The sequence below is a fragment of the Varanus komodoensis genome, unplaced genomic scaffold (assembly GCF_004798865.1).
Source record: "Varanus komodoensis strain SLA01 unplaced genomic scaffold, ASM479886v1 scaffold4, whole genome shotgun sequence".
Classification (NCBI taxonomy): Eukaryota; Metazoa; Chordata; class Lepidosauria; order Squamata; family Varanidae; genus Varanus; species Varanus komodoensis.
In genome coordinates, this window is record NW_025335941.1 from 56,883,337 (window position 1) to 56,895,949 (window position 12,613).

A 12,613-nucleotide genomic window follows, 5' to 3' on the forward strand; every position below is an offset into this window, starting at 1 on the left:
GGGCGGCATAAAAATGTCTTAATAAATAAATAAATAAATAAAGCTTGTGCCTGCTCTGTATTTTACTGATGAATAAGCTCTCCTTTTCCTTGCTAAGTGCTAAGTGTGTTTGTGCAAATGCAACACCAGGGCTTGTTCTCTTCTTAAACCCAGAAAAAGGTTGCAAATCTTTTGAGGCAGTCTGGAGCACAAGCATCTCCTTCCGAGGCACAATGCTCCCCAAGATTACCTGGCGTAACTCTGGTCAGCCCATCAGTGGTTACCTGGGCTGTATGGTTTCCATGCTCCCTGCTTCGTCCTCCCAGACTTGCCACGCATCCCTGCAGCTCCCAAAAGCAACATCTCTGTCCTTTCCCAATTCATGCCTATGGGCTACAGTAGCCTCCTACTGATTGGTCCACTGCAGTACTAAAGTGGCTCCTCCTCCCCCACTGTGCTCTCAAATATACCTCTATTCCCAACCACTCCAGCCGTCACGGAGATTTGTATTAAATGTACATGAACCATTTCACAGTGATTCCCTCCTTCACCCTTCATTTATTTTTGCACTTTCTCCCTGTTCCCAAGAATAGACAGAGTCAAACGCATCACTAGAATAATGTGGGCAGTGATGCCCGTGTTGCTAGGGAGCTGAGGGCAGTAGAGATTGAAGGCTTGAAGCAGCCAGTTCTGCAGCCAGTCTTGCCAGGGGACTCTATGGTGTTTCCGTTGCAGCCATGGTATAATAGTGATCCTATTTTTTTTCAATTTATTTTTTCAATTTACATGCTGCCTTTTTCCTACAAAGGGCTCAAGGCAGCTTACATCATTCTCCTCCTCCATCTTATCTCCACAACAACAACCCTGTGAGGCAGGTTGGGCTGAGAGTCTGTGACTGGCCCAAAGTCACCCAGTTGGCTCCATGGCTGAGTGGGGACTCGAACCCGGATCACCTGAGTCCTCGTCTCATGCTCTTAACCACTACGCCACACAACTTGAGAGGCCATAGTGAGGCTTGGAAACTTTAGTCCAGACCACTGATTCTTTCAATTGTTTCAGAAACTCATCCTACCAAACAAGAGCTATGAACTAGGTCTAGAAGACGCAATGTCCCACAGTGGTAAGATTTTCCTGTGGCTTTTCATGCCATGTGAACATGATGTGCTAAATGTACTGGGCCAGGTACACCAGAACAAGAGAACTCCGAGATGCCATGTAAACACCATCAAATGCTTGTGTAGCTACTTTTGTGTTTAACTGGGAGTGTGCGCTTATTAAAATGCACTGAAAAGGGTGTTCAGGATGACAAATGCAGCTTTTGTTTCAGCATCTTTTTCAAACATAACAAAAAGAAGCATTACCATTCAACTGTAGAAACAGGTTAATGTATTCGTTGGTGATCTATGCCTTACTATCAAGTTGGTGTCAATGGATGTGGACTCATTTGCCTTCTGAGTCTTTAAGACAGGGGCAGCTGCCATATGCACCCATTGGGGGAGTGAGCTACAGTTTTTCCAGCAAGGTGTCTTTTCCCAGGCCCAGGAGGATGGGGTACCTCAGAACTGCCTGGAGAGCTTTTCAAGCCTCAGCACATCGTCCAAGCACGGCCTCATCCGTCATTTCCCAGAAAGGCACGTTTTAGCAGGTACACTTGGTCCTTGGATGGGAATGGATATTTTTCTTGTCACTTACTCAATGACGCATAATCTCCTACTACAAGTCTGTGCATATTTAATTTCCCCTCCAACTCCAGTGACTACACAGTGTACCACTGCAGCTAGCCAATCACAATGCTGTTGCATCTTGGGCTCCTCCCCACAACATTTCACTGGCTGATTCCTCCCACCTGCTCCTTACAGCTGAGGAGCAGCAGCTCTTTGGACACTCCAACCTGGGCTACTAGAAGCCTCTTCCAGTAGCCCAGATCACAGCAGCTAGTCCATAACTAAAGTGAGCAACACAGCAAAGCTTGAGAGCCCTGCAGAGACCTGGCCCTTGGGTCTTAAGTGAAAAAACACTGCACCAGGGATTCAGGACTGACTCTAACTATGGGTATCTGAAGAAGTTATTCTTTACAAATTCTGATATGAACTGTGGTTGATATGAACTGTATTTGCATATTCACAGGAATGTAGACATAATGAGTGGACACATAAAGAAGTGACGCAGGCTGAAAATAAGATGGATGTCCCTACCCTTTGCTGTGGCTCCCTGCTGTGGAAAACCCAGGTTTGCCTTCAGAGCCCGTCCACTGGGGTGGCTGCCCAAATCTCTTCCAATAAAGCATTTGCCCTGGCCAACACTTGCCCTGCTGCAATTTGAGGGCCTCAGACATGGTGCCGGCCTTCTTTCAAGTCCATTTAATTGTATATGCTTGTTTCATGTGTGCAGGATCACTCGGGCTAATGAATGATTTTGCCTTGGAAGGGGAGGTGGAGGAAATAAAAGAAACGAAGAGAAAAGAAGGGAAGGAGAGCGCGGCCATGACGATGTCAGCCCAGATTGCTTTATAGATTGCCTGATGTATAGTTGGGGCCCATTGCTTTAGAATTATGGCACCATAACGATCCTTTATTTACATATACTGCTGAGACCGTGAAAAAACTCCGAGAGAATAGATTTCTTAATGAGAGGGAGAGCAAGCAACACTCCGAAATATCCCCTCGGGGTGTTTGCTTTCCAATAGCAGCAGTAACGCATGGGGGCCTAACAAACCGTTTCTGGGCGAGCTTCTTTACATGCCTCTCTTAATAAAAGGGACCCATCATTTGGAGATGCATGAGTATAGCTTTTTCCTCCCGGCAGCCAATGTAAATGTGAAATATGTAACCCTGTCGAGGGAGGGAGGAAGGAAGGGGGAAATTATCCTAAAGTGATTTGGCAGAAAGTTTTCAATTTGCACATCATACTATTTGCAGAGTGATCGTGTAAATAGACTCCAGTGAAATCAATAGAAAGAGGAGCTGCTTCCACCTTTTACTTAGTCTACTCATGCGGTGAAAGCTTGACCTAATTTATAATATGCTGTCCAAGTAAAGTTAGGCATTTGTTTTATCCTTACTCCCCAGAGACATAAATAAACTTGTTTAGCAATTTTCTCAAAAGCTTCTATATCTTTTGAATGATTGCCCTGCTCTCCTTGCAGGGTCCCATGTGCTCATCTTTTCTTAACCTGCCATTTGTCATTGTACTTATTGATTAAGGGCACAATCCTACACCAGGAGATGCTGTGTGGCTGCCTTAAGGAAGAGGCAGGGTACCTGCTGTGACTCTGGCAAAGCCTTCTGGGTTGGGAGTCCGTCTTTGGAGGGCTCTTGTCTGCCCTCTAAGCCAGTGGGGTTCCTTCTGCAACTGCTGGGGGCCAAAGGCCATCATGCTAACAGGTACTGGGGGGAGGTACTAGGGGGCAGGCAGTGGTGGGGTGGAATAGGGCCAGGCACTGCCAACTTCTTCCAAGCAGTCCTCCAGTCTTCCTCCTTTGGAGGAGAGGGAAGCATTAGATGGCTAAAATGCTTTTGAGGGTGAGGGAAGCCCAGAGGCAAAGAACAGATGCCTGTAATTTTCTGAGGTTGAAAGTTTGGAACCAAGGCTCCATTTAGATGCCAGGAAGCACTTCCTGACAGTTAGGACCTCGAGGGTGTGGAATGGGCTTCCACGAGAGGTGGTTGAGGCCCCATCGATGAGGGTGTTCAAGGATAGGCTGGACATCCACATGGTGGGCATGTCCTGAGCGGAGCCGGCTGGAGCAAAGGGCCAGACTAGATGGCCCAGGAGGCCCCTTCTGACTCGCTCTGTTTCTATGTTTGCATGCCATCACAAAGGATGGTACCCAAATTTCTACCTCCTGAACTACAGAAGGGATCCCCCCCCATCACAGGATGGGGCCACCACTGAGAAACCCTGTCATTGAGTTATTACACAGCAATATTCTAAAAGAACATCAAGTGTTAAGGATGTTTCACTTGATACTATGGCCAAGATCATCTGCACTATTATATTCTCAATTCCTACGATGGATGTGAAGAAGGACAGTGAAGAAAGTGGACAGGAAGAAAATGGATGCATTTGAACCATGGTGCTGAAGGAGAGCGTTGCAAATACTTTGGACCAACAGAAAGACAAGCCAGTGGGTCCTGGATCAAATCAAGCCAGAGTTTCCCTAGAAGCAAAAACGACAAAATGGAGGCTGACATTCTTTGGGTACATCTCAAAAAGGCAAAATTCCCTGGAGAAGACAATCATGCTAGGGAAGGTCTAAGGCAGAGGAAAGGAAGGAAGGCCAAATATGAGATGGATGGACTCCATAAAGGAAGCTACAGCCTTGAACTTAGAAGAGCTGAGCAGGGCTATCACGGGTAGGACAGTTTGGAGGACTTTCATTCAGAGAGTTGCCATAAATTGGCATTGATGGTGCACGACACCACCACCAGCAGCACAACACTTTTGGAATGACCAGCAAGGCTTCCTCCAACTATCTTAACAGTTGGTTGTATGTATGGAAAGGTGGTACGCTAGGTACCCTGTGACCAAGTTGGTTTGGGCTCTATATGACAATCAAATAACCTTGAACATGCTTTGGTGGCTAATGGGAAGTCATGAAGTTCTTTTAGTACAGGTATCATGCTGACCTAGCTGGATATCTCACTGAGCACCCAAACAGTGGCATTCTGCACTAGCTGAAGCTTCTGAACCAGGACCAAGGACAGTCCTACACAGAGTACACGACAGTAGTCTGATTAAGGTTAGCAGTGAAAGGGTCACACCTATTCAGGTATGGGCATAGGTGGCACACCAACCAAAGCTGGTAGTGCACAGTCAAGATCACCTGGACCTCTGGGGGCAAGCATGGGTCCCACGTGACATGCCTGTTCCTTCAGAGGAAGTGCAACCACACCCGGAAGACCCAACCATCCCAATCCCCACATCCATAGAGTCATATCAGGATTCAACTTCAGCTTATTCACCCTCATCCAAGCTATAACTCTGCGCAGGAACCAGTTCAGAAAGTGTTCAACTTCAGAGGAATCGCTTGGCACCCTCTGCATATTAGTGACTGGCCCCCAATCTCCTAATAAACACTCCCAATGGCTTCATTTACATATATAAAAATAACACTGGAGAGAAGATGACGCCCTGAGGCATCCCACAGCAGATGAAGAACTTTTGAAGGACAGAAGGAAGCACTATATGTATTCTGGTTCCATATATCCAATTTTAAACCTGCTGCCTTGCTTTGTTTAATGTGCTTTTGTGGTCTGTTCTCTGGGTACTACTTCCATTTCTGTTGACATGCCCTTGAGTACACTTCCCATAAAAACCCAAAGCAACCTGGAAAGTAGTCAGTGTTAATATTCAATCCACAAAGGGATTCTATGGACAAAATAGGGCAGAAATACAAGGAGGAAATTGGGAAGGATCAGGATGGCTGAGAAGGGTATGTTCACACAGTTGCAGAAGCCGGCTGCAATGCTTCCAACTAAATGGTCTAGCTGGAAGCAAGCGTACATGAAACGTTTTGGTTTGGCTTGATTATCTGTGCAGTTGGTTTGTCAAGGAACCAGAAGCATCCAGCTAGGAATATACTTTCAGCTTATGGGCACATCTGCAAGCAGGTCAGGTGCGTGCAAAAACATCCTTAAAAACAAAAAAGGATGCAGCGTCAAAGGAATTTTTGTCAAGACTGGGGCAAGTTTCACCATCAGGTTCAAAAGCCTGTTCTTGGATACACTCAAGCCTGAATTGCCAATAAAATACAATAGCACAAACATCTAAGGAATCCAACAAAACCCCAATTAAACCTTTTTAAGTATTTCCGACAGTGGATACTCATTTTTCCTTCCTTCTTCACAATAACTGTGGTGTTATTATCAGCGTATGAAGTGATCCCTGCTTGTCCACACACTTTTTTGGCTCTTTCTGGATGTGAGCCATCCAAATATGTGTGTCAACATGATCAGTGCAGGATCCTTTCTGATCCTCCACAGCATGCTTTCCCTCAAAACTCTGTGGTTATCTCTCTTGAGAAGCATCCCGTGTACGCTGCCGCACACACGGGCTTCTCCAGGACAGGCCAACACTGGTTCGGAGAAGCCATGCTGTGGTTCAAATGTGGGCCAAGAAACATTCAAGTGCAGTACCTGCTGGTTCAAGGCACAGGCGCTCTCTCTCGAGCCATGACTGAGAGCATTACAGCAAATACACCTCTTAGATACCCTGCACCTAGCAAGCACTGCTATTGCAATATCTGCACAAGAACTCCCTGGCTTACAACAACAACCTCAGAAGATGAGTACCAGCAAGACTGGAACCAAAATAGGGCCATTGAAAAAACCGGGGAGAGAGGCCAGTAAGGAGCTTTGAGGTTTGCAGTCTGTAGAAGAACTTGAGCATGTGGGCATGTGCACAAGCACAAACACACACGCACACACCTGAAACTAAGGTGAAAATTCCCCATCAAAGTGAGGAGTGGACATACGCAAGAACTATTGAAAGTGGACTGTCAGAGTAGGAAAACGGAAAACTGCTGAGAGAATGTTTTGGACTTCTTACAGCTCTTCATATATTGCAAAAGGTCTGTTTGGTAGACTGAACAGGACAACTCCTGTTAGAGATTAGACTATGTGGAAACAAGAAGGTGCAGGTCCCACTTCCATAGCCAGGTTCCGATGCAGACCCAGCTTGTGTATCCTAGCAATGTTTGCTTTACATCACAGCTGTGCGACTGACAGTGCAAGACACTACTGCTTGCTTGAACTGCTGCGGCTACTCAGAGGAAGCATCGAATCAGGAATGTCCTGACTGCACACTTGGCTTGCACACCAGCTTAAAGCCAGAAGGTCAAGAACTGTTCCCAGAGAAAGCCATTTTTTAATATACAAGATTGGTTATGTTTGGGAAGGGGGCAAGAAAAGCTACTGTGTCCAACTGGTGTCAGGATTCTGTGGACCAGTTCCCATTCAGACCGAACTTCACCCGTGTGGCCATTTCTGAGAACCAAGGCACAGATCATATGAGCATGTGATTTCTGTGACTGGAATAGCCTCACGAGCAGCTCCCACATGAGCTAGCAGTTCTCAGAAGCTCAGCAGGGACCCATCCTTCCTTGCTGCAAAACATGCTTCCATTCTGGCTCTCGGACTTAAGAACTGACCTTGTAATGCAGCCAATCAGAGGCAGAAGCAACACAACTAGTTCTGTGCCAAACATTTCTTCTGCATTTCCCCCCAATCATTCCCATTCAGTTGCATGAAGAAGTACCAAATTCAAAGGAAATGCTGGTGAGAGTCCCATGGATGGCATTTGAGGTTCTTGCACTCACCTGAATTGTGAAGCGGCTGCAGGGTGTGTGCGTCCTGTGTCTGATTGCACAATAATGAATCTGACAGCCTTCCCCATTTATAGTATTTCTTGGAAGCCCAGAAAGATGCATCATGGAGTGATATTAATGTGGGGCTTTTCCCCATCAGGATGCCCAGGCAGCCAGCAAAGCTGGGCAGCAATGGAGAATGTGTAACAGAGAGGGACCACAAATACACATGAAACTCTCAGCCGCCTTGCAGTGAGAAGCTCAAAAGCACCACCAATTGTAACATGTTTTGTGAATGAGACAGAAAAATGGAAACCTCTTTTGTGGGAGAGGAAGACTTTTGGGAAACCGGTGCAGAGTACTAACCACAACAAGCCAGTGTTCCTTACTGAAGATGAATATGAGAAGATTATTAAGTGGGCGGTTCTGAAGGTTAAAATGATGCAGAAGGGCACAAGGGGGGTTCCCGCCTATTTCTGGGGCTCAGAAATAACAAATAAGTAAGTAAGTAGACTGAACTGACTACAAAGTGAGCAATGGAAGGCACTGCCCAACTGCCCCCCTCCCCCTGCCAAAAATGGAAAGATGAATGCAAGGTATTCACCACCAGATGGCACGCTGGCACAAGTCCCTCCGTTCTGACAAGGGTTCCTCTCGCAAGCATCGGGATACAGCACACAGCCAAGCTTCAGCTCGGTCAGGCCAACCACTTCTGCAAAGCTGCTGCGCTTGTTCTGCAGGGGCAGCTCATTGTTGTTCAGGATGACGGAATCCAAGCACCCCTGAAAGCCACTCAGCACCTGTGTCGTCCTCTTGTCTGTCAGGCTTCGGACGTTATCGACCTGCACCTGGGCTCCAAAGTACACGGAGCTGTCGGTGCTCAGCGTCTGGAAGTAGAGGGGGGCCTTGCGCCGCTCCACGTAGCTGTCGTCAAGGGACAGGCTGGTGAAGTTCCGGTTTAACTCAAGGAAGACTGAGTGCCAGCCTCCGTCGTTGACAGCCCTGCCAGAAATGCCCAGGATGCCCGGACCAGTTCCACAGTCCAGCTGGAACCACAGTTTGCCATCCACGATCTGTGAATGGAAAGCAAAACAGTGGGGAGGTGAAGCCCTTCCCTTTCTCCTGACCTTGTTAGTAGAAGGCTGATAAAAAATTCCCAATGTTGGGATAAGCGCTGCTGTTAGTAGTTGCAATGGGTCTGCAGCTGCATTTAGCTGATTCAATAATAGTGAAGGGATTGTGCATCATTAGCTCTGTGCACTGGGCCATTTGGGGGTTGTTCACATGTGCCTTTTAATGCAGGACTATCTAGCAACAAAGAGCTCCTAGCTCTGATAAATGATTTCCAGCTAACGACTGCATAACATGAACTGCACCTTTCCCCAGTCTAAGAAGCCTTCACAGCCCCTTGCCTCTTTCTCCCTGTCTCTGCTGTCTTGTTGCTTCTTTGCCCCAGTATAACAGAGCAGGCACTGCTCTTAGACTAGGATGTATGAAACAGGGAATCCAGTTTCTTGAGCTGGACAGGTTTCCCGCCCACTTCTGATCTGATCATCAGACATGGGCTGGGCAAAGGGTTTTTGTTCTGTTTTCCATGGGATTCCATCTCTAGGATGGCCCATGGTTTGTGCATACTGTTTTAAGCAGTAATTAAATTTACACACATAAGAACCTGAAAACCATATGCTTCTAGTGCCATTTGCATAAAGCAGCTGATTTTGCACAGATTCACGTGGTTTTCAGGTGCTCACTGGCACAAATGTTATCAGTGGTTAAAAAACTGCAAAATGCAGTTTGCCTTAGAAATGGAAGTCTGTGAGCTGGCTCAGCTGGCACTGCAGTGGGCCAGCACCACTGCAGAGCTAAGAAGTCAGTATCCAAGGGGCAATCCTGAAACTATCTTAATTCTGCTCCAGCCTGCCCCGCTTGACTCCTCACACATTCCCATCACAAACCTTGGTATCTTTCTCTGTGCCGCTTTCCAGCTTTCCCCCTTGTTCTTGCTGTGAATCTTCCAGTGCTCCCCTTAGCTGCTTTTGTGCTCTCTCTCTCTCATCCTGGATATGCAAAAAGATTCCCTGGAACTAACCTCTTTCTAACTCCAAAACTATGGATTTCCTGCCTTCTTGGCAGAATTCCTCCACTGAACCTCTGCAGTTACCTCTGCAGGAATTGCGGAACTCAGTGTGACTGGTGGTCTACCCTCCAAGATCAGGCCAGTCCCAGACCTGCTTAGCTTCAACATGGTGGATGCCTTATGTACCTTCAGACCATCCCTTGGGCCAAGAACAGAGCAAGCCACACTCCCCTCTAGCTCTGGGCCCAGCTCTGGGCAAGATACCCTCAGTGGGTAGGTCTTCTTACTGAGTCTATCTTCTCACCATCATAGTCCCAGCTGCTTTGCTCCTCATCCTCTCATTCGCCAGCTTATCACAACTACCACATGCTTGCATGATAAGCAGAAAACCAGTGGGCAAGTAGACTGAGGCACACTCTGCCTTCTCATCACCTCTGGTGTCTAGGCCAGAGTGAGAGGCAGATAAAGAAGCAGGTGAAGAGGAGCAAGTCCAGGCAGATCTTGTCAGTGAGCCCTTCCTGGGGCAGATGCCCAGCCATGCTTGTCCTCGACACCAACTCTATTCCCCTCCTTTGAAGAAACTGCACACACCGCCTCATGTAGAGAACAGAAAGTTTCCTGAAGAGGGTTCCGCACATCACTAGTTTAAATGCAAAACCTAATAGAGAGCAGTAAATTGTGAAATATAGTAGGAACAATTCATCTAGACAGATTTTTTCCTAACCACTCTCCTTTCCTGTATATTATATGCATGCAACTTCCAGAAAGTCTTCCTGCAAGCTGGATTATATACACATCACTACAGATAGAATAAGTTTTTCAGTCTACTTAAGTGAAATGCCGAAGATGCATTTACAAAAATAAGTACATGCTACAGTATTTCTGAAATAACACTTCTGATTCTTGTGCAAAATGTAGGATTTATATTTCTTCATAAAAGGTATGCTATAAATGTAGGAGGAGGAGGAGGAGGAGGGGAGGGGAGGGGAGGGGAGGGGGGAGGATCATGACAAAATGTTGGTGACAACAGCACTGAAGAAGTGAGCAAAAACAGCAGCAAAAGGCAGGGCTTCTCCTGAATGGGCAAAGTTGACATGTTCAGACTTCATGACTGGATGGATGGAAGGGGAGTCGTCATCTCAGACGTCTTATTCAGAGAAGAACTTGGGTGGCGATGCAAGAGCAGCTTCTTTGAAGCGCATGCAGCAAGCCTCCAAAGCTCCTATCTGGGCCTGGGTCCAGTGAGGTTTCCTGGCATCTCTGGTTGTGACTTGTGAGCCATTTGTGGAAGAGAACCAGCCAGGGCAGGTAACAGTGTGTGTGTGTGTGTGACACACCGCATTCCCCACACGCAACAGCCCACTTCTGCTGTCTTTCTCTGTCACACATTTTGATTTTGTGTCAAAGTTCTTAGGACTTCAAGAGCAATGACTTGCTGTTGACTTCAGGAGGGCCTGAAATTCAGTTGCTGTTATTATAATTTCAATTATTGTTAAATAGTATTAATATTGCTAAAAAGTGAAGTGCGGAATAAAAATTAAACAGAAAGACCAACAGCATCATTAACTGAAAGCCATGTGAGAGGGTATGATGGAATCTCAAAAGGTTATACAAACTGGTTTGCCTTGATTGCTTTACCAAATAAGCAAAATGAGATGAATGGGCACCGTATATCATTTCAGAATATTAGCCTAGCTAAGGTGCCTGGCTCCTATCCACATCTTCATATCAACATTGGCAATAAAACCATCCAATGGTCCTTTGGGGACCTGCCTAGACTTGAAAAGTCCATCTGCAGTTGCAGGACCTGCATACAAAATCCTGCCTGCCCATCCACCTTAGGGGGATATTTAGCAGGCGGGATTACATTCTGGGTTCATCCAAGCAAAATGGTAGATTTAATTAAAATATTACTTTCTCCAGCTCCTGCCACACCTGGGATCCCATCCAAGCTTTCTTGCTGCTTAGCCAATGGAAGTTTCAGGCGAGCTTTCACTGGTATAACGTATGAGTGCCTCATGCTCATCTGTATTGAATTTTGTGGAATAAGCCCACATATATATTTCCACTGATGGCAAGGAAACAGCACCAGTGATATATTTAACTCATTCCTGTCCAAGCCTGGCATGTGGGACTTTCACTGCATGAGGGAGACGGAAAGGAGGAAGGGGATACGGCACTCCCAGCAGCGTATGCAGGGACATACAATTCCCAAGGCAGGTGGGCAGCACCCTGACATCCACCTCAGCTTGTGCAGGGGCATCCTCAGACCTTACAGGTGCTCTTGAGCCTTAGGGAATAGGCATTCAGCCACCTTATTCACAAATCTTGAGCCTGGAATGTGAAGCAATAGCAAGGAACTGAGTGGAAGACTCGGGATTTAGTACTGAGACTTTCTTAGAAGGAGTACACACAACTCTGTCGTAGGTGTGCAGTGTATTTACAGTACTTTGCAGAAGTATTCACTGACTTTGAACACTGACTCCTCTGACTTTTCTACACTGGGTTGCATTATGACCTGGAAGTGAAATGGATTTAATTGGCACTGCTACCACTTGATGGGCACAAGATACTCAACACTGTAAAGCTGCAGATTGCTTTTATTGTGCAGCAAAACTTAACTAAGTAAGAAGAAACAGTACATGGTCACGCCCTGAGTCAATACCTAAGGCAGCAATTACAGCTGTTGAGTCTTCTTGGGGAAGTCTCTATCCAGTACGTACATTTGGAACCTGCAATGTTTGCACGTTCCTCCTGCCAAAACGGCTTCAGCTCAGTCAGGCTGGGTGGGGTCTGCTGGAGAAGAGCAACTTTCAGCTCCTGACACAGTTGCCATGTGGTCTGGGTTGCGACTAGGCCATTCTAAGACATTCAGCTTGTTTATAAACCTGTCCAGCGTTTAAGGTACTGTTTAAGGTGCTGGAAGGCAAACCTCTGCCCTAGAGCCTTTGCAGACTGAAACAAGTTTTCTTCTAGTCTTTGGCTCCACTCATCTTGCTCTTGGGCCTGACCAGTTTTCCAGACTGTTGAGGAAACGCATCCTCACAACATGATGCTGCCACAATTGAGGAGGGTCTTAGCACTGTTAGCTTTGCACCACACATATCATTTTGCAACCGGGCCAGAAAGGTCAATTTTGGTCTCGTTAGACTTCTACCATGTTTGCTGTGTCTCCCAGATGACTTTTGGCAGATCCCAAATGGATTCTGATATAGGTTTGTTTCAGCACCAGCTTTCTCGTCACTCTTTCA

General features: G+C 46.6%; 1 protein-coding gene across 1 annotated transcript in view; it reads right to left on the reverse strand.

The window, feature by feature from the left end:
* Window positions 1–12,613, reverse strand: part of FAT3 (FAT atypical cadherin 3) — a 399,679-nt gene that overhangs the window by 16,498 nt on the left and 370,568 nt on the right. Inside the window, exon 22 of the mRNA XM_044442719.1 lies at window positions 7,890–8,358. Coding sequence (XP_044298654.1) covers window positions 7,890–8,358 — 469 coding nt within the window. The remainder of the gene's footprint in view (window positions 1–7,889; window positions 8,359–12,613) is intronic.